The following is a 27,967-nucleotide window of genomic DNA, read 5'->3' as shown; positions in this document are numbered from 1 at the left end:
TTTTTTAAAAAATACAAGCTGATACATCTTGACTTAAAGTTCTTGCGAATCTTAAATTCTCCCTATTTTATTTCATAATGTGTAAGTATGTTAAAAGATGTTTGCCAGACATTTCAAAGCTATTTATATGTACAAGATAATCCTTTAATTCATGGGTACAAGCACCACTTAAGACTTGAAGACTCCTCAAAGACAGGTCTGTGCTTGTACTATTCAATGACACTGGATCATCTGAAATCTTAGTTTACAACACAGGCTCTCGAGTAGGAGGTCCACAGATATGTGCTAGAGGGTCTGTAATTAAATTGGCATGCAAAACTGTGCACAGTGAGTACGTTTTGGAGGAAACGTCCTGTCTCAAAGGTATCCGTAACTCCAAAAATATTAAGAATTGGTCATTTTATTGTATTTATTTATTTATTTATTTATTTATTTATATTTTTGAGATGGAGTCTCGCTCTGTCACCCAGGCTGGAGTGTGGTGATCTTGGCTCACTGCAACCTCCGCCTCCTGGATTCTAGCGATTCTTCTGCCTCAGCCTCCCAAGTAGCTGGGATTACAGGCGCCTGCCACCACACCTGGCTAATTTTTGTATTTTCAGTAGAGACTGGGTTTCACCATGTTGGCCAGGCTGGTCTCAAAATCCTGACCTCAGGAGATCCGCTTACCTCAGTCTCCCAAAAGTGCTGGGTTTACAGGCCCCACCGCACCCCACCAAGAATCAGTCATTTTAAATATTTCTTAAATGAATGTTGCCTACGACTCCCTCATTCAGTTAACTAGCAAAATGTCAGTATCATGATCTTTTCTATTCTTTACAAATGTTCCATCAACTGATTACTGGATACCTGCTTCACTTTGATGTTGCTAGATTACGAATCTTTAATACAGTAAATCTTAAATAGATTAACCAGATTAAATAACTGGGTTAGATTTGTCAAGTATGATTAAGTAGGTGCTATGGTAACACATTTACAATGTAAGAATCAGTGTAACATAAATTTTTTAACAACTTCACTATGATATTTAAGAATATATACTACTAAGAGTTTTAATTTCTGAAAATGGTATTTGTGAATGTAATACATCAAACATTTTCATAAGATTTTTCATTGCAATTTAGAAGAGCACAGAAAGCCTGAGAGACGTTATTTCAATTTGGTAGTTTACTTCCAGTATTTGTTTTTTTTTTTTTTTGAGACGGAGTCTCGCTCTGTCGCCCAGGCTGGAGTACAGTGGCCAGATCTCAGCTCACTGCAAGCTCCGCCTCCCGGGTTCACGCCATTCTCCTGCCTCAGCCTCCGGAATAGCTGGAACTACAGGCGCCCGCCACCTCGCCCGGCTAGTTTTTTGTATTTTTTAGTAGAGACAGGGTTTCACCGTGTTAGCCAGGATGGTCTCGATCTCCTGACCTCGTGATCCACCCGTCTCGGCCTCCCAAAGTGCTGGGATTACAGGCTTGAGCCACCGCGCCCGGCGGCTTCTAGTATTTCAAAGAAGATACATTGTAAATCATGCCAATGGCTGGAGAGGAGGTTTTCTTTGGAAGGAACCTGGGTATCTCATTTCCACTAACAGAGAGAACTGGCCCTCCCCTGAATGATGAACTCATATGCAATTCTGCACAGTGCAGCTTCACCTTTAAGTCAGGAATATTGAACTTGGAAGTCACAGCAAGATTATTGTTCTTTGAAGTTGCCGCATGCAATTTCTCCCATGTTTGCTGACAGGTTTTCTCCCCAGGAGCAGATATAAGCCAGAACTCAGTCATGTTTGTTACTGGGTATTTCCTCAAAAATCAAGAGAGATTCTGAAATGTAAAACAAAACAAAAGAAATATATTTAAAATCATTTGTTTCTAAAGTCTTTCAGAGTCATAGGAGACGTTGTAACATATAACCTGTTTCAAAACTAATCTAATATTGGCATATGATCTCCAGCAAAGTGAAATTTACCTACCTCAAAGTAAATCTATATAAATGGTGAAAAAAATGATTTATTTATGATATCAGGAAAGTGAAGTGATAAAAACCTAGTATGTGAAGTACCTACTTTTTTTCATTATAAAACATTCTTAATGGGAGTTAGTCAAGAAGTGAGATTACCCAAAATACCAGCCACCAATAGTTTCCTTCAACCAAAAAGGTGGAGAGTTACAAATTTATAGGTTTATCTTAAACTTTTTTTTTTTTTTTTTTTTTTTTTTTGAGACAGTGTCTCACTCTGTCGTCCAGGCTGGAGGGCAGTGGCACAATCTCGGCTCACTGCAACCTCCGCCTCCCAGGTTCAAGCGATTTTTGTGCCTCAGTCTCCTGAATAGCTGGGATTACAGCCATGCACCACCACGCTCAGTTAATTTTTGTATTTTTAGTAGAGACAGGTTTTTGTCATGTTGGCCAGGCCAGTCTTAAACTCCTGGCCTCAAGTGATCCACTGCACCCAACCTATCTCAAACTTTTAAAGCTTACAACCAAAAAAAGGAAATTAAAAAAAAAAAAAAAAAGCATAACTTTTATCTTGAAGAAAGAATTTAATTGAATCAATGCATTTATAAACAGCAGTCACCAAATAAATTTGTCACATTGGCTTAGCAAATCCTACAAGGCTAGTAAATTTGGTGGTTAATTCTAATCCATAGTCAATCTAGAGAAATCTCAAATCTTTGATGCATACACTTAGTTGCCATTGAACATTTACAAATTTGAAAAAAAAAACCAAAAAACAAAAAACAAATAAAACTTGCCAATCTGCTCGGCTATTTTAAAATACAGGGAGTTGGGAGGGTGGCGTTAATGTAACATTTTTGGATCTGAGAGGCAGGCTGCACATCTCCCTTTCCAAAGAGTCCCATTAAGATTCACTTAACCCTCTCTACAATCTCTTTTCCTCCTCCTCCTCCTCCTCCTTCCCACACACACAGAAGGGTGAAAAAACTATAGAGATAAAACTATTCAGAATCTAGGTAGGTAAAGCACATAAACACAAGTGATAAAAATCAAAGTATTTTGGTACCATTATTCCCATTTTAATGTGCGTTCATGAGAACCAACATAAGCTTTCTGCTAACACTGCTTATTTAATCTCTCCTGAAACTAATATTTAATGTCTCTAAATTGAACATAACTATCTTACGAAGTTGTCCTGACAACAAAATCAGATAATTAAGGTGAAAAAAGTTTGTAAATGTAACTTTCCTTTAAAATGTAAAGTATTATAGTTAATCATAATGGACTTTCATAATTACAGTAGTCCGTTTTAATTAAAGTACCTATGATTAGGTAATCAATGCTACCTACCCATTACAATACCTTTGAAAGTGAACTTAACATAGATGTCATCCTATATACTTGTTAATTTTTCTAACTACTGTTTAGAGAGGATCTACCATATAAAAAGTACTGCTATAAATGCATTATTAGCTCAATTCATCTTCCCAACACCTCTACGAGGTAAATATCATGCTTCCCATTTACAGGTAAGAAATGGAGGTTAAACCCGGTACAGATGTAGACGGTGGTATCAAATGAATATGTTAAGAAACCATATTCTAGAAAAAAAAAATTTTAAAAGAAACTGTACTGTACGCGGACTTTTCTGACATTACTGATGAAGTTAAACCTTTATCAGCTCTACCTACACCTTCTCAAATGAAAGAGCTACACTTTCCCAAATGGCCAAGAAGTTAAACACAAGCTTTTTAGTGACAGCCAGTCTGGTCAGAGAACAGCACAGCTGAACTGGCCATTCAAGGGTGGAAGCTACTCGTGAGCCCCACGCTCTAATGAGACCATCCAAAGATCAGTTTTGATTTCAAAACAGAAGCAAAAGCAAAATCTTCATTAGCCTACCTGAGAAACTTCAAATACTGAACTTGAAGGCTATTATACTACCATACTCTTATCCAACCTGATTTTTTCGTTCAACCTATTTTTAGAATTATCCAGTGATCATTAATTTTAATTGATATATAATATTCTATTATATGAGTAAACTAAAATTTATTATCTGCTTCTTCCTGGAATGACTGTTCAATTGTTTTTACTTTTTTGCTATTATAAACAATTCTGCTGTGAACAATGTGTACATGTCTCTATCTATGAAAGATTTTCTCTGGGATAAAAGTAAAATAGCTGAGTTATAGGATATGTCTTCAAAGATAGTGGCGACATGTCTTTCCATGCTTCTATGCAGTGTGACTCTGCCACTCCTTCCATCAAAAGGTGGAGCTGGTGACTTGGTTTGACCAACAAAACACATGGAATCCACACTATGCAAGTTCAGGGCTCAGACCTCAAGAGGTCTTGTGTCTTGGACCACTGCCCTCAGACTACCACATAAGGAAGCCAGTTTAGCCTATTGCAAGTGTAGAGAACCAACAACCAGCATGAACCACCAGACATGTGACTGAGGCCATTATGAGCCCTCCAGCCCAGCCAATCTCCCAGCTGAATGCAGCTGCATCAATGAGTCCAGGTAAAACAAACAGAGGGACTACCCCAGCAACCCACAAAATTAGGAGAAATAAGAAATCACTGTTTTAAGCCAATAAGTTTTGGGGTTGTTTGTTGTGCAGCAGGAGACAACTAACACACACCACTGCCAACTCTTCTGGTATTGCCAAACTGTTCTCCAAAGCCTCTACCAACTTAAGTTCCTACCAGCAGATTAAGTTTCTATTTCCACAACTGAAAAACACACAATAGTATATATTGTTCAGAGTTATATACACTTACTGAAAATACTAAAATATGCATAGGAGAAAGGAGCTTTAGTTTTGTAAGATTTCATTAAAAAAATTGAGCAAATATAGCAAAATGTTAATACTTGCTAATCTGCATGGATGTCATTAATTGCAATATTAAAATTTTTCTGTATATCTGAAATACTTCAAAACTAAATATTTGTACAATTGTTACAAGAATGTATTTAATTTACAAGTTAAAACATAACATTGCAGAGCAAATTTATTTAAAAAAAAAATTTTAGTGAACTTTAAAAGGGGATATTCAGAGAATAATCTAGATACCAAATTAATCCTCAAAGTACAACCTTTTTGTTTTACACCTAGTAGAAATGCTTACTAGTCTGTTTATATCTTCTTATGACCAAGTATAATACATTGCATTGCAGACAATGCTTTTAGAGTTTAGGATTTGTTTTAAAAGTATTTTTGGATCCTGAGACAGGAGGATCACTTGACCTCAGGAGTTTAAGATCAGCCTGGTCAACACAGCGAGGCCGTGTCTCTATTTTTTTTTAATTATTTTTATTTTTAAAAAATCAATTTAAAAAAGTATTTGGGGGTCAATATGTTCAACAATCTAACTGCATAATGTTGCAAGGCTCAGGCTATACCTATACTAACTCCAGAACCTATCTCAAGAAGTTGCTTTTAAAAATAAATTCCTGCTGAAATCTCGTGGACCTATCTCCTGCCCTCTTGTCATCCTGTCCCTGTTCTTCGCAACACCTGGATCACCTCACCACCTATCTCTGGTTTCTTCCAGTTAATACTCTTGCACTTACCGAATCTAGCTTTTTTAGCACAAACTATCTTGAACTTTAACATTTTCAGTTATTAGAAAATCTAATAGCAGCTTTAAACCTCTAATTTTAGTAATCCAGATCTTCTAAGTGATTGTGGTTTCTGGAAAATTGAGATTTTGTTATAATAATTTTATGCAAGTGGTTTTCTGTTAGTATATTTAATGATAAATTTTTGTATCTCCTTTCCTCCCAAAATGGTAGGTAGTAAAGTCAACCGTTAAATTCTTCCTGATGATAGTGCTAAATTATCTAAACTGCTGCTTCCTCAAAGATTGTAATAATATGAGCTATTACAGTAGATGTCACTATCATACTACTTAAGCGTTCCAGAAAATCTTTCCTTCTAACAGGCTTTCAGAGGATTTCAAGGAATAGGAAAGAGGACCTCATTTCTCATCTATAAATAATACCTGCCCTATCTACTTTACTGAGCTTTTATTAGGATCAAAGGAAATAATGTCATGATAAATTCTGAACAAAACTATAGTCTAAAAATATTATAGAAGTTCTCTAATTTAGCTTTTAAAAAATTCTATTTTTTGTAGAGATGGAGTCTTGATATGTTGCTCAGGTTGGTCTCAAACTTCCAGCCTCAAGCAATCCTCCTGCCTTAGCCTCCCAAAGTGCTGAGATTACACGTGTGAGCCACTGTGCTCATAATTCTAGCTTTTAAGTGAGACCTCCCTAGAGCCTAGGTGTTAGAAGATGAGGAAGAAAGGAAGGAAAAGGTGCCTTCTAAGTCTGATGCCGTGCTTTTCACTTCTCATACATCACTTCCATTATCACTACAACCCATGAGATAGGCAGTAATACACAGAGAGGTCAGTAGTTTACCCAAGGTTTCAAGACTGGCAGATGGGGTTCAAATTCAGTTGTGTTTGACTCTACAGGCCACATTCTCTCTATTGCGTCACACTAGGAGAAAAGAATGTTCTGTGGTCTGGTACGCCTGGGCTGTCCTCTTTGAAGAGCGATCCACATGTAAGCTTCAACAACACCTTCACCCTATGTTTGGTTCCAGGCTCAGAGCACCCTGTTGGTACGGTGAATTCTGATAAAGGGATCCAAGCTTCCTTTACTTGTTCCCTTCATCCTGGATCATCACAATTTCTAAAGCAGCATTGCCCAGCATCCAAAACTATCCTACCTCCTAGAAGGAACAATCATTCCTCCAAACAAAAGGACACACACACACAAAATTCAAGATTCAAAGTATACTTTGAGACTAGAGACCAGATACTAGAGATTCAATGGACCTGCCAGATCATGGAGGAAGGAACACAAACTTTGGAGTCCTGCAACAGTTAAAACTCTGACTATCCTCTAACTAGTTTCCTCATCTGTGAAGTGGAAATACAACACCTCTCTTCACCCAGCTGTCGGAAAGTATGAATAAAATAATGTACCTAGACCTTCCCCTTTCCATGCGGCCGCCCTTTCTGGGGGTGACTGTATTTGCTGCTGCCCCACCTCATCCTACCTCCCAAGACTCTCCCCCATATCCCAGATGGGAAATATCCTTTGCTTACTCATACTTTATAAATGCCCCTACTACGCACTCACCATATTCTCCCTCATTTTTATAACATATTTTCCTCTCCACCTTACTGAGAAATCCTGAAGAGCTAGAATCATATCATCTTCTCTGTGAAACCCTGAGAGCCAGAATACACTAAATTCCTGGCAATAGCAGGGACTTAATAAATGCCTGTTGAATTAATAAAATTCAAATTCAAATATAACAATGATGGAACCAAACAAAAAGTCTGATTAGAGATAAAACAAAGGCAAAAATATTCACGTTTTTTAAATGTGTTTTTTAGTCTTCCAGAAAACCCTTATTTTACAGTAAAAATTAAAAATTTGTAGAGCTGCAGGTTCCTAAGCTTTTGTCTTTTATGTCAAGGGTGAATAAAGTCAAAGATACAAAAAAGAGGGTTTGATAAAGAACCTATCTGTACTTCAGGCAAAGCCATGGCCTCAGTTCTTCTATCCCTCATCAAAGCAAACTAACTCTCAGTAAAGAGCCTAATAGGAAAGACAAGCTACTTAAGTACCTAAGGAGGAATGTAAGAACTTCCTATGACAGTAACATCATAAGTATTTTGCAAAATCTGTTTTTTCCATTTTTAAACAATGTCCACTGTCAACTTGTCACACAAGTCAGGTAAAAAAATTTCTCCTTGAGGCCAGGCACAGTGGCTCACGCCTGTAATTCCAGCACTTTGGGAGGCTGAGGCAGGCAGATCACCTGAGATCAAGAGTTCAAGACCTGTCTGCCCAACATGGCAAAACCACGTCTTCACTAAAAATACAAAAAAATTAGCCAGGCATGGTGGCATGCGCCTGTAATCCCAGGTACTCAGGAGGCTGAGGCAAGAGAATCACTTGAACCCGGGAGGCAGAGGTTGCAGTGAGCCGAGGTGGAGCCACTGCACTCCAGCCTGGGTGACAGACTGAGACTCCGTCTCAAAAAAAAAAAAAAAAAAAATCCTTGAAATTTAAGAACAATTTAAGTTTAGTTTCAAACAAAAATTATCTTTGCAGATGAGTATGTATGTTTTTATTCATCGGAAAATGGGATCCATGTTGCTAAACATATTTCCCTTTTTTTCTCAGCTGCAAGGAAACAAATTGTAAAAATTGGTGGCCATTTGTCATCAACTCACCAAGAACCTGACACCACCTCCTTCACTGCTCGTTTTTATTCATAATTATTTCCCTTTATTTTATCTTGAATACAAAGGAAGTCTGGCCTAAATGTAGCAAGTCATGCTAAACAGAGGCAATGATGATCAAAAAGGCACCCTGATTAAATGGTAGTTTCTCAAGGCTCAGATCCAGGTCTATGTCCGTGTGTGTGTGTGTGTATGTGTGTATGTGTGAATGTGTGTATAGCACATTTCTTAATGATCTCCTCTACACTTGAGGCAATTCTAGTCTAGATGCTGGACACTTTCTGAAATGTATGTCTCCAGCCCAGGGCCCTCTGCAGCATCTAGAGTTGTACCCAACCAGTATCCACATCTGACTACAAGACATTTTCCACTTGGATGTCTCAAAAGCAGCTAAAACCCAACATTTCTAGTCAAACTTATGATCTCTTCCCCAATACGCAGTCCTACTCCAGCGTTCCCTGAGTTAGCACAGGTGTACCCCTGCAATATTAGACAATTAGAACTGTCAAATGTTCATAGCAGCCAACACTTACTGGGCACTTCCTATCTACTAGCACCAGTCAAAACACTTCACATGTATGAACTCATTTAGTAGTTAGAGAAACCCCAGCAGAGGGGTAGTAGTTACAAAGAAACTGGGGCACATAAAGCATCTTATATATTATAAAAGATACATTATGTAGTATGTGTCTCATCATAGATCATATGAGAACATATATGCTAAGGATGAATGTATTATATACTCTCATAGCACCTTCTTTGCAGTATTTCCCTGGGGGTTGGGGGGGGGGCACTTTTTACTAGTATCTGTCTTTCAAATAAACTGCCCAGGAGGGTAAGTGGAAATCATGATAGTTTTTGCTCATCATTTTATCCTCAGTACTTGGCATAGAGACCAGCATGGTAGAATCTCAGAAAATATTTGCTGAATATTCTTCAATAAAAACTACTGTGAGGATTAAATGAGATAACATCAAGCACCTGGATTATAGTTGGTTAGCTTCCCTCACTTCCACTGTTTTCTATAAAATCAACTTCATTAAAATATAATGTGTATAGAATTAAATGCACCCATAATAAGAGTTTGATGAGTTTTTGACAAATGTATACATCTGTCTGAGCACTGTCAAAACCAACACTAAGGACACTTCTATCATCCCCAAACCTTCCCTCACACTCAGTCCAGTCAATCCCTACCTCACTGCCAAACCTGGGCAAATGCTGGTCTGCTTTCTGTCACTATAGATTAGTTTTGCCTGATCTAGAATTTCCTTGTAAATGGAAGCATGCATTAGATACTCTTTTGTATCTGGCTTTTGCTCAGCAAGTCTTTGGTATCTGTCCATGTTGTGTGTATTAGTAGTTCAATCTGTTTTATTACTTAGTATTCTATCGCATACATCTACTATAGTCTGTTCATACATTCACCAGTTGATGAACATTTGGATTGTTACTACTGGTTTGGGACCACTAAGAATAGAGATTCTATGAACATTCCTCTACAAAGCTTTCTGTGAAGATATATTTTTATCTTGGATAAAAAGTTCTAAAAGTAGAATTTATAAGTTGAATGATTAATGTATATTTAATTTTACAGGAAATTGGCCAGGCATGGTGGCTCACACCCATAATCCCAACACTTTGGGAAGCTGAGGCAGGTGGATCACTTGAGGCCAGGAGTTCGAGACCAGTCTAGCCAACATGCTGAAACCCCGTCTCTACTAAAATTACAAAAATTAGCCAGGTGTGGTGGTGCAGGCCTGTAATCTCAGTTACATAGGAGGCTGAGGCACAAGAACTGCTTGAACCCAAAAGGTGGAGGTTGCAGTGAGCCATGCCACTGCACTCCAGCCTGGGCGGCAGAGTGAGGAAAGAAAGAAAAGAAAAAGAAAAAGAAAAAAAGTAAGGGGAGGTGAACGGAGGGGAGGGGAGAGGAGACTGACAAACTGTTTTTCAAAGCAGATATATAACATTTTATATTCCCAACAGCAAGGTACTCAGGCTCCAGACGCTCCACCAACACTCAGTGTTCTTCGTCTTTTCATTTTTAGCCATTCCAGTGGGTTGCAGGGTTATGTTGCATTTTCATGATGCATTTCTAATCGGACTAATGAAGTTCAGGGGCTCTTCATGTTATTTGCCATTTGTATATTTTCTATTCAAGTCTTCTGCCCAGTTTTTAGAATACCGGATTCACTTATTGAGTTCCACAAAATTTTTATATGATCTTGACACAACTTCCTTGTGAAATATACATATTGACATATTTTCTCTGTCTGTGGCTTGACTTTTCTTAATGATGCTTTTGAATAGAAGTTTGCAATTCTGCCAATGTCCGATTTATCAGTTTATTTTTGTTTGTTTGTTTGTTTTATAAGATATGCTTTCTGTAGCATGTGAAAAATCTGCCTACCCCAAGGTCACAAGTATTTACTCTGCTTGGAGTTTGCTGAGTTTCTTGGATCCATTCATAGTTTTCATCAAATTTGAAATGTTTTCAGCCATTATTTTTTCTCAAATGTTTTTGCCTTCACTTCCTTCTTTTAACATACAAGATCACATGTATGTTAAACTACTTGATACTGCTCCACAGGTCACTGAGCTTTCATTCATTTTTCTCAGTTGTTTTTCTCACTGTGTTTTATTTTGGATAGTGATATAGTTTGGATGTCTGTCCTCCCCAGATCTCATGTTGAATAAATACCCCATTGTTGGAGCTGGGGCCTGGTGGCTGTCTGGGTCATTGGGACAGATCCCTCATAAATGGCTTGGTGCTCTCCCTGGAGTAATAAGCTACCTTGAAATCTTATTGTTAAAAACAGGATGCCCTCCCCATAGTAAGAAGTTGTCATGAGATCTGACTGTTACCTTCTCCCTAACTCTTGCTCCTTCTCTCACCAAGTGACACTCCTGCTCCCCTTCCCCTCTGCCATGACTCAAGAGCTTCCTGAAGCCTCAACAGAGGCTGAGATCTGGATGCCATGCTTGCACAGCCTAAAGAACTGTGAGCCAAAGAAACCTCTTTATAAATTATCCAGTCTCACAGATTCCTTTATGGCAACAAATACGACTAACAGTCTCTTGCTGTATCTTCTAGTTTGCTGACCTTTTCTTTGGAGTATCTAATCTGTTATTCTTCTCACCAGTGAATATTTCACTTCTTATGTATTTTTTTGCTTTAAGTTCCATTTTTAAAATATCTTCCATTTCTTTCCTCATTATGTTTATGTTTTCTGTTAAAACACTGAGCATATTTGTAAAAATGTTGCACTGTTTATCACTGGACTTTGCTGTCTTCCTTTTAAGAGTGTCGTACTTTGTTCTGGTGGGCAGGTAAGTTCGCAGAGGATCAGCTTGATCCACCCAAGGCTTGTTTTCAAACATTGTTAGGACAGATCTAAGGCCTTACTCTAGGGCTAACTTAGTCTCTAATACTGAGGTCTGACCTTTTGGGGATTCTATTGAATGTCCCAGGTATTCAATAAGGTCTCTCCCCCATATGTGGTCAGAATTCAAATGCCTCCCAGCACCATAAGCTCTGTCAATTCTTTAAAGCTCTTTAGTCATTCGTTGTTAGCGCTCCTGCAGAGATCCCCCTTTAAGTTTCTGGTGTTTATTTCTCTTCCTAGCTCCCTCTCTTTGTCAATCCCACCTGCGAATTTCAGCCAGATAAACCCTCCCCAAGTCCAGTCTCCTCGACTCAGCAAGACCAAGACGCTCTGCATGGGTGTCCGCTTCCTAAAACATGGTGCAGAGAGTATCTACAGGAAAAAGCAGGAGGAATTACTCATTTCCTTTTTCTCAGCTCCCATACTGCCTATTGTCTGATGTCTGGAAGCAGTTTTTTAATATATCTTGTGCAGATTTGTAATTGTTTATGGTGGGAAAGCAAATATGGTACCAGTTACTCCACTGCAGACAAAAACTGAAGTCTCATCTAGTTTTGTTGTACGTATTATTCACAAGTGTTCGGTTTTGCTAATTATTCTGTTTGTTTCTATGCAGGGATTCAGCCACAACCTCCCAGCCTCTCTCAGCCCCATGTCTTAACATTTAACAGAAAACAAGATTGACAACAATAAAAGGCAAAAATTTACCAAATCTAGGCTAAAAGACTGGTGTACTACTGTGTTTGTGAAAAATGGAACACAATGAACATGTATTGCTTTTGTACTAACAAGGAAAATGTTCATTTTTGTTTAAAAAGAAAAACAGCTGCAGCTTGAATAAATGTCTCCAACATTTACTTATGTGTCATTAATCTGCAGATGTAAGGCGTGTTATCTTGATGGGTAAAATATAAATTTATTTAAAAGCATTAATAGGCCAGGTGCAGTGGCTCACACCTTTAATCCCAGCACTTTGGGAGGCCAAGACAGGTGGATCACTTGAGCTCAGGAGTTCGAGACCAACTACAGCCAACATAGTAAAATCCTGTCTCTACTAAAAATACAAAAATTAGCTGGGCATGGTGGTGCACGCCTGTAGTCCCAGTTACTCAGGAGGCTGAGGTGGGAGAATCACTTAAACCCGGCAGGCAGAGGTGGCAGTGAGCCGAGATTGTGCCACTGTACTCCAGCCTGGTCGATAAAGCAAGACTCCATCTCAAAAAATTTTTTTAAAAAATAAAATAAAATAGAGCATTAATATAGCTATAACAACTTGTCATCATTAATAAAATACCTAAGATATATCTTAAATACACTGCATCATCTATTTCTAAAATAATCTAAAATAATTGTATATTACACGAGAGCCCAAGAAAATTCTGCAGATGAGAAACAACAGATGGGCTGGGCCAGTGGCTCACACCTGTAATCCCAACACTTTGGGAGGCTGAGGTGGGTGGATCACCTGAGGACAGGAATTCAAGACCAGTCTGGGCAACAGGGTGAAATCCTCCATCTCTACTAAATACAAACACTAGCCAGATGTGGTGGCACACGTCTGTAATCTCAGCTACTTGGGAGACTAAGGCAGGAGAATCACTTGAACCCAGGAGGCGGAGGTTGCAGTGAGCCAAGATCACACCTCTGCACTCCAGCCTGGGTGACAGAGAGAGAGACTGTCTAAAAAAGAAAAAAAAGAAACAAAAGATGGACAATTTCTGGAACACAATTTGGAAATATTTATCAAAACACACAAAATGTGCATATCCTTTGACCTAGCTATGCCAATCTTAAGAAAGGAAATAAGGATATGTATAGGTATAAACATTAAATTATTTAAAAAAAAACTGTTAACAATTATCTCTTGGGAGTGATTATGAACATTTGTTTTCATCCTTTCTGTATATTTCTTTTTCCTAATTCTTTAATAATAAATTATTACATGTAAACACACACACAAAAATGCCCCACCACAGCTTTATTAGGGCAGTATCCTCATAATTGAAAACACTGAAAAGTTTAGAGACCATTAAATGGCATCATAACAAAGAGTCCTGGAGTTCATACAAAAGAGAAGGGCAAATGTGGTTAATTGCAGCTACCTCTGAAGATGTGATCAAAGTTGGTAAACAGTCCTTTTACCTCACTGGGAATCACAGCCAAAGGAAACCCAAATGTCAATTTCAGGAAGCACAATGTAATTGCCAGAGCACTGCGCTGAGGATTTGAAGACTCGAAATCTAATCCCAGTTCTGCATATAATTGTCTGCATAAATGTCTTCACTTGTAAAACGAGAGGATTGGATTGCAATATCCAGGATCCTCTTCTGCTCCTATACTCATTACCTGAACCTATACTAGGTGAGGCCCAGTATTCTTTTTTTCTATTTTAAGTCCCTCAGGTAATTCACCCAAATTTCAGAACCATTATAACAAAACAGGCATTTCTATGATTATACAGTATATTTAAAGTTACAAGAAATGGCAATACTCATGAAGGCTATGGACAGAAGGCTGAACAACTCACAAAAATATACACCCCTAGTCCTGCTTCTTTCTTGGAAACAAAACTCAAATCTGCCAATCTTTACTGTCATCACTACTAGTGTCCCTGTCTGAGTTTTTCTGCCTTATCCTCGCATTCCTCCTGAGCTCTCTTAATCCATCTTGACCCCAGGTCTCCTTTCTCTTTCCTATTCTGCCTTTGCTTGTTTCGCACAAAACAAACTTCTCTCTTCCAGTTTAAGCCAACCCAAGCCTCCCTTAACAAAATGATTTTCCCAACTAAGTCCATCCATGCACAAAACCTGTTACTGTAATTCCACTACTTCTCCCACATGTCTACTTACACTCATGTCATTAACAGCATCAGGCAGACATCTATTTTATATTTTGTCACACATCTCATCTGACTGCAACTGTTCTCAATTTAAGCTCTTATTCATCTCACAAAATATTTTGGGTGCTTAAGTTCCCAAAACTGTAGCAGGCTCTGAGAAACAAATAAAATGTAGAACCTGTCCTCATGGAGCTTACAACTGGGGGTGGGAGAGAGTGGCAGGTCTTATGAGTAGGCAGGTCTGTGTGTGTGCAGGGAGGGTGGGAGGAAGACTTCATACAGATGTCAAGACAGAAAAAAACACTGAAGATACAGGCAGGTAAAAGGGAAACACTAGTCAATTCTGTAGGCACTTCTATTTTGTCTGACTGCAATAAGTGTGCTGCTTAAAAAAAAAAAAGTAATAATTATTTTTCAACATGGAAGGGAAAAAAGTGTGAGGAAAGGGGAAAGGGAAAAAACAAAAAACAAAAAAACCTGGATCCAAAGCTCTGGGACTGTTAATTTCATTTACTTTATCTCCCACTTCTGAGAGTTTGAAGGCTATGGATTATTTTCCTACCACAATTGATTTGCATACAAAGACAACAAAACAACAACAATTACAACACAAAAGGTGTGTGTGTGGTGGTGGGGGGGGGGGGTTATAAACCTGAACAAGACAGCTGCTGGCACTGCTTCTGTGAATGGAAGGTATGGGATTGACCCAAGATAGGGGCAACTGCAGAAAACAGTACCGCACTCCACTAAGCGCTCCAACACTTAACTGATTTTAATGCTTTCAAGAAAACCAAACCATGGTCTCTGAAATGCAATCACCTTTCACGGTAAATTAAATTTCACAATAAATTAAGCCTAAAAGGTAGTCTCCATGCAAAATAACTTCCTTTTCAATACTTGAAAATACCAAGTTTACTAAAGCAGCTTATTTTAAGAAGCATAAGAAGGCATACCTCAGCTATCAGTGAAGTATCATTTAGTCTTCTAAATGTATACATCAACTTTTAACAGAACTGATCTATGGGAAACATTTACCACAATCCACTCAGGTAAAAAGTTGCCACATCCTACCCTAGAAATCACTAACACCATACAAATAAAAAGTAAAAATAACTATTTCCTCTTTGAATGTAAAAATTCTATCCTTCAAAACAGAAGCATCTTAATTGGGATTGTGGCAGGGGCTTGCACATAATATAATTTGTTTAAACATTTTCAGTAACTTTACCTTTCAAGGAATACTTCCACGATTCATATGAAATGAGATGTTTAAATTGTCAGAATATATGATGTAGTTTTTTTTTGTTTGTTTGTTTGTTTGTTTTTTTGAGACAGAGTCTCACTCTTTGCCCAGGTTGGAGTGCCATTGGCGCGATCTCGGCTCACTGAAACTTCTGCCTCCTGGGTTTAAGCAATTCTCCTGCCTCAGCTTCCTGAGTAGCTGGGATTACAGGCACGAGCCACCATGCCCAGCTATTTTTTGTATTTTCAGTAGAGATGGAGTTTCACCATGTTGGCCAGGCTGCTCTTGAACTCCTGACCTCAAGGGATCTGCCCGCCTTTGCCCCCCAAAGCACTGGGATTACAGGCGTGAACCACCACGCCCGGCCCCGCCGTTCTTAAATAAATCTTAAATATTCCATGCTTTGTTTTCAATGGAAACAACATTTATAAATGCTCTATAATCCTATTAAGTCTACCATAATTTATTGCCATAAGTATACTTAAATATGAAAGACAATTTAATCTTTATTAGATACATTTTATCAACAACTACAATTTTTTTTATTCCACATTTGCCTAGAAAGCAATATGTTAAAAGCAAAGCCTTACTTTCACATAGATGCCTATCATAAAAACTGGAAACACATTGTGACATCGTGGAGTGGGGTTGGGGATGTAACACAGACACAATACAATGCTGGAAAACCTTCTAGTAACTTCTGGTAAAGCTGCTGAATTGGCAGACGTGGCCAGGAGGGCCCTGTCAAACACCCATTACTGCAAGTAATCACCAAAACCTTCTCAGCTTCTAGAGACTCCTCCTCTGCACAGGCAACTCAGCAGCGACCCAGAGGGCAAATAATTCCTTCCATGCCAGGGGATTCCCTGAATCTACACTCATGGCTCACAAAACATGACTTCCCTTTTCTTCAGGGCCGGTAATTTATAATAGTGACTGGAGTACAGTACCACATTCTGCTAGAAGGTGTATCTCTAATACAATGTATTTTGGCATGAAATTCACCAACTTAAAGACTTTAAGATAAGTTAGTTTTCTCCAATTCATGACTCTAAGTAAGGTTGAGATTCTGTTTACAGGTAACACTGAATATGTACCATGTGTGGTGCCCAGTGATAAGCACTTCCATCTACTGAAGCAATTTTGTACTTAATTCCTTCAAAAGAGATGTTATCACCACCCCCACTTGCAAACGAGGGAACAGCTGGTGAAATCAGTTGCCCAAAGTCAGTTAGTGACTACATTTTATTGAGATTGAGGGGACTCTATTTGAGTTATTCATGCAGTTTTATGAAAGACAAGTGCCTCAAATAAATATTAGGATATAGTTTCAGTAATTTTATACTAAAGGAGTTACATTAAAACATCAAAAACTGGATTTTAAATTACTTGAATTCCATTATATGCAGTTTATTAAAATATTTTTAACCTCTGTATCCTCAACATCTTAATAGTTGCCCAACAAATAAACAATGACACCACATGCATGTTTTGCAACCAAATGGTGCCTCTCTCCTCGAGGAGGAGTTTGGAAATGTATGGGAGCATTTTGGGTTGTCCCAGTGTGGAGATCGCTAATCAGCATTTAGTGGGAGGGGCGAAACAGACCTCCAAACTGCCAATAGCACCCACACAGAAACACTAAACTATGGGCTGATTCAAAAGGAAAACCTTTCATGGTAAAGTTAAACCACCTGTTAACATGCCTTAATTTATAACTTCTTATTCCTTGATAGTCTGCTTAAAGTACCTTAGAAGATACATTGATCCCTTTCTATAAAACATCACTTACCTAGCATTTTCAAATACACACACATACTCACACAGACACACACACAACCCCCACATTTTAGATATACAGTTAATACTTTCATCCCCTGATATAACCAAAGCACCTCTCCTCCACTGCCTACCTGGCTCATTTTTTTAACTCAATAAATGCATAGCACATTTGCATATGGTATAATGTTAGAAGTAGATGTACCGCTGGAAAAAAATTCTGTTTCAGCATCAAGAATATAGTTTGAAATTTCTAGTTCCAAGAATCACTCACGTCAATAGGAAATTTTAGATTGCCTTGGTTTATTGCCTAAGCTTCCCAAGGGCACTATGCTAATGTTTATACTCTGTCTTAAAAAATTGATGAAAAATGGAAATCTAACATGAATTAATTTATAAATAAAATGATATATAATTGCACATCCAAAGAGTGAAAAAGGTGTAACCTGTAGATAGATTTAAATATGTCCAAGAGCAAAATTGTAAGTAGGAGGTACTCAGTCAAAACTGTAGTACTCCTAAGCAGAATCAAGTTCAAAAGAAAACTTACTGCTTAGGGATGGGTGAACTACATGGAGACCTTTGGCAAAGGTTTACTTTGGCATTCCAGTTGGCCAATGGTATTATCTCACGAGTTGTGGAAATAATCACAAAATCAGATTTTTGAAGCCCTAAAGTTTCTTTTTAAGTTGCAAAAACTAATGTACATGAGGCTCCTAAGACCAATATACCAAAAAAATAAAAATGAGTATTTTGTGCCAAGTTTTAAAAGCTGAATTACACTATCTAGCTCTCAACATTTAGTTAGATCCTGAGTACTGTTTCTTTAGATTTTATCTAGTCCCTGCAAGGTATACCAAAAGAGAAAAAGATCCAGGACTTCTGAGACAGAACCCTGAGACTCACTCTTCAGCGTAATTTGAGACTCACTTGTTGCCAAAGAACTGTGATTGACAACCGGAGCACTTTCAGTTCACCTTGTTGTTCATTGTCTCCTCCAGATGAACTGTAAATTGAACAGCTCTACCCAAGATTACAGATAAGACACAGCCCACCACTGCCAATTCCTTTGAAGCTGTTCTACCAGAAAAAGTTCATCAAAAGTGCTGAATCTTCAGGGAGAAGTTCGCCAAAAAAAAAAAAAAAAAAAAAAATGCTGAATCAAAGACTATTGTGCACTTCAAAAAACTCGCCCTTTTCTCTAGATGTGACTGTGGTTTTAGTACTGTGTAGGTAATCAGCAGGAATACATCAGCAGTCAGAAACTGTGGCAGTTACTCCGGACTCAGCCAAATCACTTTACCTGTTTCTAGTTCCAGGTTGCCATCTATATAAAGAATAGCATTTTCATTCACTGTCTTTCAAAGAACTGTGAGAACAAAATAGACATGAAAGTGATCCCTCCCTGTAACTAACATATTTCAATAAAAGATATTCTGAAATAGACGACCTTACAAAAGGATAAATTTGAAAAGCCAAAACAAATTTTTGCAAAAGAGCCTCCGATATGTACTTCAGGACTGCCTCGAGGGTAGTTACAACTACCCTGTGAAGGGTGTAGATAGAATCTAATCATTCTTTCCCTTCCCCAACTCCTGAACCCTCTAAAAGTGAGTACAGTTAAACGTTCTCCTTAAGTCCTCAGTGGAGAGAGAAGGTATCCTGCCTTCAAATCCTTCAGTGGATTACAACAATGTTTCCCTGAGCGGGTCTCCCCTCATTCACTTTTGCCACCCTCCATTATTCCCAAAAAAAAAGCCACAACCTGTCTCAATCCACTGCCTGTAATCTTTACAGGCTTCCCTCTGTTTTTAGAATAAAAGCTCTGCTTGGCCTGACCCCAGCTTTCTCCACCTGCCTCTCTCCCTCCCCATGTCAGCCACGCTAGCCTTTCAAAAACGCTGAAAAGCTTTTTTCCTCTTCACATTTCAGGGCCTTGACATACGCTGTTGCTGCAGCCTGAAACGTTCCTTTTTCGTTTTTCACAGACAGGGGTCTAGCTCTGTTTCCCAGGAGGGAGTGCAGTGGCATGATCATAGCTCACTGCAGCCTCGAACTACTGGGCTCAAATGATCCTCTCGCCTCAGCCTTCCTAGCAGCTAGGACTACAGGCACGCACCACTCCCAGCTAGTTATTTTTTTATTTTTTGTAGAGACGGGGTTCTCACTATGTTGCCCAGGCTGGTCCTGAACTCCTGGCCTCAAGCAATCCTCCCACCTCAGCCTCCCAAAATGTTGGGATTACAGTCATAAGCCACTCTGACAGGCCTGGAATGTTCTTTTCATTCACACCTTCACATTCCTTTTTCAGTCTCTTTTCAGATCTCAGGTCAAAAGTCATACCCTCTCAGAGGGAGAGGGTATGAAGAAAATAAACAAAATTGTTTTAATTTTTAAAAAGTCATATTCTTAGCAATGCCTTTTTTAAATCTTCCATAATACACATGCCCCTAGTACACTCTTTCATACCACTGTTGTTCCTTCAAAGCACATTTCACGCTTGATTTTTAAAATCCATCCCCTATGCTTGCCTGTAAGCTCTATAAAGACAATTTTCTAAACCCTACCATCAGCACTGTACCTGCATATAGCATGTATTCAATACACATTATTTGCATGAATAAGTAAATGACTACCATTCAAAAGTCCTCGTTACCTGACTCCCAACTTTCTTTCCCACTTCTCCACAGTGCAATCCACTACAAAAGCTAGACTTCTGACTCCCCAAGAAGCATTCCCTATCCCAATCTTCAGGCTTTCAAATACTGTGGCTTTCCCCGTCTGTAAAATTACTCCCATTTCTCTCAACCTGTTCAAATCCTAAGGGCTTGCCAAGACTCAAGTTTTCTTTCCTCCAGAATATTTTCCCATAGTGCCAGTTTACACGTGTCGTTGCTCCACACTTTCTAAGCACTTCGCATTCTCTTTATGGTAATTATATATAAACTGCATCGTATTTTAACGTGTCCTGTGTGTGACTTTTCTCTCCAACATTAGTGCGAACTCCTAAGGATAGACTGTTTACATCCCACCGCTCCATTCCCAGAGCGGTGCTAAGTACTGGGCTCTCACTGAAGCATGTGATTTTTCCCTAACATATCAGAATTTTCCTCTGAAAAGGGTACTAGCTTCCGCCACACTCCTGTTTCTCAAGTGATTCAATATGCCTTACGTGACTCTCACCAAGTTCTCTTCTAGGTTTTTGTTTTGGTTTTTTGCCTACCCTCCCCCATTCTACTAAAAAATAGTTGGGTTCTCTGGATTCCTCTTCTTTCCCATTCCTAGAGGGACCTTGTGTACTCTGTGAGGGCTCCCTGCCTGCAGTGAGGGGCTACTAGGCCTTTAAACTGTCATCCACCACCCCCGACCCCCTGACACCCGCGAACTCCCCCCCGCACACACCCAGTGAAGGCACTTGAGCTAGCTGTGACCTCACACACACCACTCCATAGCCTCACCTGGACCTCTCTGTCACTTCATCCCCCTCAATCAGGCGGTGTGCATTCCTACCCAAGAAGAAAGGTGCCAAATCGCTCGCTCTCTCCTTTCAGGCTGTCATTAACTACCCACGAGAGCTTTCTCTTTTTCCCTCCTTCTCTTCCTTAGAGACGGAACCTAGGCCCCAGACGGTGAATTGGCGCCGAGAAAGCAGACACAGCCACCCAGCCAGCTCCAGCTCCAACGCCACGGTCTCTGCCCCCGCACCCACCCCCGTCCTTCCCAGACGGCGACCGCAGCGCAAGCTTCGGCCTGACCAGGACTCCCCATCCGGGGAGAGCCATCGCTCACTGACCCAGGAAGGTGTCAAACGAGGAAGTGACAGCAGTAACAGGTACGGAGGCGGGCGGCCTGGCGGACGCTATCGGCTCAGCGCTCCATCCCCTCCCGACCTAAGCTCCGGCCTCAAGGCTTCCTCTACCCCAGCGCCCACAGAACAAGTCACGTGCCAGCCCAGCAGTCAGCTGACCGCGCGCGCGCCGCTCCGCCTACGCGCGCGCCATTGCGCAGCCGCAGCCGCTGCCTCCCTCGGGTCTTGGGAGAGGGGCGGGACTAGGAGGCTATAGGGAGGCAAGGGGACCCCAGCGTTGGGACTGGTTGCGGTTGTTACAGGATGGGTGGGGTTTTCCGCTTCTTCCAGTGTCGCAGGCGGCGTTTTGTCCGCCACCTGTAAACGTCACCGCCACCATGCCTAACGGCACTCCACTTCAGGTTTCTGCGGGTCAGAAATTGTCTCCAGCCCCCTAAAAGGGCTTCTCCACTTGGGGTTTTCTTCGTCAGCCTGGTTTTCTACCTAATATCCTGGCTAGTAGTTCATTTCAGCAGATTCACATTTTCCTTGAAGTCCACTTAGACTTAATTTCATAAATGGTCTATGGAGCATTTATTGTGCGCCAAGCACTGCGCTGGTTCTTAGGATTGTCCACTGGGAAGAATCACTCCTTGCCACGAAAGTGCCTCATAAATAGTTGAAACCATGTTAGATAGTGGGAAACCAAAGAAGGTTTTAGGACAGAGGCGTAGACAGGGGAAATCATGTCCTTTGGAGAAAAATAGGTATCAAGCTCCCCGGAACCCTGCATATTTCATTAGCTTTGGAAGATAGATAGTAATGTGGTAATTTAGAACACAGTTTTAGAAGCAGTAGAAATTTTGAGATTTTCTAATTTAATCCTTTTAGATCTACAGATGAGGAAAGTGAAGAATCAGAGGGCACGGTGTTGTTTAGCACAAGGGAATAGACACCAGGTGTTGAATCCAGGCTCTCCTGCTTACTAGTTGTGTGACCTTACACCTCTGAACTTCAGCCTATTCACCTGCAAAGTGGTGGCAATAATAAATACCTTACAGAGGTATTGTAAGGATTAAATGAAGCATGCGGTTAGCACAATGCCTGGTACCTAGGAAACAACCAGTAAATGGTCGTCATTATTACTATGTATTATAGGACCCAGGTTTTCTGACCTATCTTACACCTTTTCTGCTGTGTCCCCCTACAGAAATTCACCACAGAATTTCTTAGAGCCTCAGTATTAGGTCGGACAGAAAGTAACAACCACCAGACTATCCCCAGCCTGATGCTTTCACCAGTTTTGGATGAAGTTCACGCAATTACAATAACCAGTTCTGTAACATGGCTTCACAAACTTGTCAGAATTCCAGAGGCTTTTATCTGCCATCACAAAATGAGCCTAAAGGCAATTTTTTTCTTGTTAGGTCTATGCTTGAACTATCTTGATTTCTTCGTGCTTGTGTGTGGTCCTGAAGCAGACTTTTTGTCTTGGATTTTTTTTTTGTTTTGTTTTGTATTGTTTTGTTTTTTGTTTGAGACGGAATCTCGGTCTGTTGCCCAGGCTGGAGCGCAGTGGCACGATCTCTACTCACTGCAAGCTCCACCTCCCGTGTTCACGCCATTCTCCTGCCTCAGCCTCCGGAGTAGCTGGGACTACAGGCGCCCGCTACCACGCCCGGCTAATTTCTTTTGTATTTTTAATAGAGACGGGGTTTCACCGTGTTAGCCGGGATGGTCTCGATCTCCTGACCTCGTGATCCGCCCGCCTCCGCCTCCCAAAGTGCTGGGATTTGTCTTGGATTCTTAGTTGCTAAACTGAATTATACCTCGCAGCACTTTCCAATGTTTTTGGGGGTTTTTTTTAGTTTCGGGGTTTTTTTGAGATGGAGTCTTGCTTTGTCGCCTGGGTTGGAGAACAGTGGTGCAATCTCAGCTTACTGCAACCTCCACCTCTCGGGTTCAAGTGATTCTTGTGCCCCGCCCTCCTGAGTAGCTAGGACTGCAGGCGTGCACCACCACACCCAACTAATTTTTGTATTTTTAGTAGAGACGGGTTTTTCCCATGTTGGCCAAGCTGGTCTCCAAGTCCTGAGATCAAGTAATCTGCCCACTTGGGCCTCCCAAAGTGCTGGGATTACAGGGGTGAGCCATCGTGCCTGGGCTCCAGTGTTTTAATTACCATGTTATACTTGGGAGGCAGTATAACAGAGTGCTCAATAAATGTTAGCTCTAATTTTTATGAAGTTGAGTGTATCTCACTTAAAAATTTAGCAAACATAGCTGGGCATGGTGGTGCATGCCTATAGTCCCAGCTACTCAGGAGGCTAAGATGGGAAGACCCCTTGAGCCCAGGAGTCTGAGGCTGCAGTGAGTGCGCCATGTGCTCCAGCCTGGGCAACAAAGCAAGACCCCATCTCAAAAAATCAAATTAGAATCTAGCAAAGATGTTTAATATAAGCAGGGCATGATTGCTCTCCAATGGTTTCTAATAGTAAAGTAATATGTTTTTACAGAGAAGCAACTCACTTTTTTAATACTGTACTATGCATATAAGCATACTAGATATCCATGGGCATGCCACACCTTTTCCTCCATTTCCACCTATCTAAACACGACTCATCTGGAAACATCTAAGTTTAAAGCACTCCTAAGATGCATACGAGAAGATTTGTTTTTTTCTTACAACTTTTTCAAGGGAAAAAATTTATTTTTTCCTTTATTAAAATATTGAGCTTATTTCACTTGTATATTTTTGTTTTCCCATGATTTCCATTTGTCTGACCACAGCTACTACTATGTCCTATCATAATATTCCATACATACATATATACTGAAAACCAAGCAAAGAGCCAGGCACGGTGGCTCACACCTGTAATCCCAGCACTTTGGGAGGCTGAGGTGGGCAGATCACTTGAGGCCAGGAGTTTGATACCTGCCTGACCAACATGGTGAAACCCCATCTCTACTAAAAATACAAAAATTACCTGGGTGTGGTGGTGCATGCCTGTAATCCCAGCTACTTGGGAGGCTGAAGCAGGAGAATCGCTTGAGCCCGGGAGCCAGAGGCTGCAGTAAGCCCAAGATAGTGCCACTGCCCTCCAGTCTGAGTGACAGAGTGTGACTCTCTCAAAAAAAAAAAAAAAAACAAAGGATGGAGTTTCATCTTTAAAAACTAAAGGGGCATTTTGGACAACACATTTTTGCCGATGGAACCTGGACAATATTTATCCAACACGGTAGGGAACTTCTCACTCTGAATTATAAAAAGGACAGTCAGATATCAACTTATAGAAATGAAATGACAGATAATTTTTGTCTCTATAAGAACTATTTGTTTAAAAGAATTTTTTGAAAGAAAAGAAAGAGAAAATTTTAACAAACTGTTTAAACTATTTTATTTATTTATTTATTTATTTATTTTTGAGACAGAGTCTCACTCTGTTGCCCAGGCTGGAACGCAATGGTGCAATCTCTGCTCACTGCAACCTCCACCTCCCAGGTTCAAGCGATTCTCCTGTCTTAGCCTCCCGAGTAGCTGGGATTATAGGCATCCACCACTTTGCCTGGCTAATTTTTTGTATTGTTATTTATTTATTTATTTTTGGAGAGATGAGGTTTCACCATGTTAGCCAGGCTGGTTTTGAACTCCTGACCTCAAGTAATCCGCCCACCTTGGCCTCCCAAAGTGCTAGGGTTACAGGCGTGAGCCACCGCACCTGGCCTAAACTATTTTCTTAAAGAGACTTCTTCCACTTCCAGAGATCGTGAATAGCTTCCTAGTCAGTCATCCAGAAGGAATTATTCACATAATTGATGTACTTAGCTTTGGGAAGAGAACCAACTTTTTCTATACTTGCCTGCATTTTTGCTTTTAATGTCTTCCACAAAACTAGGTCCTTTTGGTGTTTTAAGAGGTTTTTTCCCCCTGTTTTTGAAGGATTCTTAATCTTGATAGTTCTGAGTCTTTTTTATTTTGGTTTTATTTTTGTGCATTTTTTGGATGGAGTATCCTGTATAGATCACTAGAGCTTTTTCTTCAGCTTTCCCCTTATCAAAATCTTCTTCCTTTTCATCATCATCATCGTGATTTTCATCAGCAAGAAGTTTTCTTTTTTTCTTGTGGAAATGCACCCACTTCCAGGGGCAGATCACTTTCCAGATATACTAAAGAGTCTCACATCTCCCTCCTCTTCATCTCCTGCTTTGCGTCTTCCTTCATACCTAGTAAGTGCTGTGTACTCATATGCCCAGGCCCTGAAACGCACTGAGTGTTAAGGCCACAGGAGATGTTGTTTCAAGGCCCCCAAGATAAACCATTGACTGTACATAATTTTTAAAGTTGCTAGTATTACTTTAATTGGACTGCCTTCATAGTTCGTTACTTCTGCTTCAACGATATACAATCCATCCTTTCTACCAGCCCCTAAACTGACCATTCTTAAAGATAACTTGTGCTCATTTTCATCATTATCCACCTTAAAGTGATAATCTTTGTTGACCTCTAGTTCACAACCAAAAAGATAGTTCTGGAGCCTCAGGAGTCTGATGTCCATGTCCATCAAATCTTCCATGGGTGGCAGCAAGCACTTAGGTAGGAGAGAAGCCAGACAGAGGTAAACGACCACACTCCAGAGAACAGCTGTGCAGGATGGAATCATACCAGCAATAAATTATTTTGTTTTTTGATTACTGTTTTCTTTTTTTAATTTTTAAAATATTTTTTAAGTTCAGGGGTACATGTGCAGGTTTGTTACATAGGTAAACTTGTGTCATGGAGGTTTGTTGTACAGATTATTTCATCACCCAGGTATTAAGCCTATTACCCATTAGTTAAACAAAGTGGAGAAAGTATTTGAAACAAATAGGGCAACAGGATTCAGAACTCTTTTTCACTCTGGTATAATAATCAAGATATCTTGAAAGTTGTTACTGGCGTAACACTTAAACTAAGTGTCCTCATTTAAGAAAATACCTTGATAAACTAATACCTTCCACTAGGGTGGAAGACAAACAGAGAGTATCGGTAAATGGAGGCAAAGACCAAAGAAATAACTAAGCTAGTTTCCACTGAAAGGCAACAGAAATTAGGGAATGAAGAGATGGGAGGGAGGCATAGGGAAGAGAAGGAAAGAAAGAGAAAAGAGAAAGACAAATGACAAAGGACTTATAAAAAGAGGAGTGTTTAGAATTCAATTTAAGCTTCCTTCAGTTGCTGTGATTTAAATCCTTTGCCATCTTCCCAGAGCTTTAATAAAGTCTAAGCTCTAATGCCTTTATGCAAAATATTTTTTTTGTAGAAATATATGCTATCCAGGTTACAATATACAGACAGCTTGAACAAATTGATAAAAATAATACTAAGGGCTGAGCACGGTGACTCACGCCTGTAATCGCAACACTTTGGGAGGCCAAGGTAGATGGATCACTTGAGGCCAGGAGTTTAAGACCAGCCAGGCCAACATGACGAAACCTTGTCTCTACTAAAAAATACAAAATTATCCAGGTGTGGTGGTGTATGCCTGTAATCCCAGCTACTCAGGAGGCTGAGGGATGAGAATCGCTTGAAGCTGGGAGGCAGAGGTTGCAATGAGCCAAGATGGCAACACTGCACTCCAGCCTGGGTGACAGAACGAGACTCTGTCTCTAAAAAAAAGAACAATACTAAGACCACCTGAAAGCCAAATGAGCAAAAAGCACAAAACAGTTGAGAAAAAAAGAAGTGCCACTGGCTATAACATATGGGAAATATTCACTTTTATTAGTGCTCAAAAATATAAATAAGAACAATACAAATTTGTATAAACATAAATATTGAAATAAATAGAAATAAGAATTCATATTAGCAAAGATAGAAATATACACATAATAACCGATGCTGGTGAGGGTGTGGTAAGACAGACTCTTAAACTGATAGTAGAAATGTAAATTTGTACAACTCTTTAGTCAGTGATTAACAGTATGAATGAGAAGCCTTTAAAATGTTTGTTCCGTTTGACTGTCATTAGAATGGAAATAATGCAAAAGATAGAAAAGTATTTATGCAAAATATGTTTATTACATCATTATTTATGTTCATTTTCATCATCAACACTATTTATTAAAGATTTAATTAAGAACTAAGCCCCTGTGAAGGTGAAGTGTTGAAAATGGTATGAGGTTTATATCTTGAATTTTTGGAGTTCATTGCTCAAGGTTAATGAATATACTAGACTCATGATTCCCAACCTGAGGACATTTGGCAATGTCTGGAGACATTTTTGGTTGTCACAACCTAGGGGTAGGGATGCTACTAGTACCTAGTGGGTAAAGGCCGGGGATGATGGTAAACATCCTAAAATGTACAGGACAGACCCCAAACAGAATTATCTAATCCAAAATGTCAACCATGCTGAGGCTGAGAAACTTAGTACTTGACTTATAACACTCTCAGATTCCCAAATTTGTGACTTACTGCATAATGTATAATACCCTCAATTTTTTAATCTGTAAGGTGAGACAATAATATCTACCTCTATTGTTATGAGAATAAAATTGAATCATATAATAAATTATAGTTGCTTTGCCACTTTGAGATGTCAGCTAGGTTTGATGCAGGGCAGGCAAGCCCCAAAGTGGAGCTTAGTCCATGAGGGTTCTTGGTTTTTCCCAGGAAAGAATTCAAGGGCAAGCCAGAGGTAGAAGAAAACAGCTTTATTGAGGAG

At 39.8% G+C, this 27,967-nt stretch overlaps 2 protein-coding genes across 3 annotated transcripts in view; both read right to left on the bottom strand.

Annotated features, from left to right (window-relative positions):
- Positions 1-27,967, bottom strand: part of CTHRC1 (collagen triple helix repeat containing 1) — a 403,638-nt gene that overhangs the window by 340,334 nt on the left and 35,337 nt on the right. The gene's annotated exons all lie outside the window — the stretch shown is intronic.
- ATP6V1C1 (ATPase H+ transporting V1 subunit C1) overlaps positions 1-27,967 on the bottom strand; it is a 90,160-nt gene that overhangs the window by 30,114 nt on the left and 32,079 nt on the right. Inside the window, 2 exon segments of one of the 2 annotated variants that reach the window (NM_001260769.1) lie at positions 1,641-1,811; positions 21,270-21,284. In NM_001260769.1, the coding sequence (NP_001247698.1) occupies positions 1,641-1,772 (132 nt within the window). In that variant the 5' untranslated portion in view covers positions 1,773-1,811; positions 21,270-21,284. 2 annotated transcript variants of the gene reach the window in all.

This window comes from Macaca mulatta, chromosome 8, assembly GCF_049350105.2.
Source record: "Macaca mulatta isolate MMU2019108-1 chromosome 8, T2T-MMU8v2.0, whole genome shotgun sequence".
In the NCBI taxonomy this organism is placed as follows: domain Eukaryota; kingdom Metazoa; phylum Chordata; class Mammalia; order Primates; family Cercopithecidae; genus Macaca; species Macaca mulatta.
This window is presented reverse-complemented; position numbering and strand designations above follow the sequence as displayed.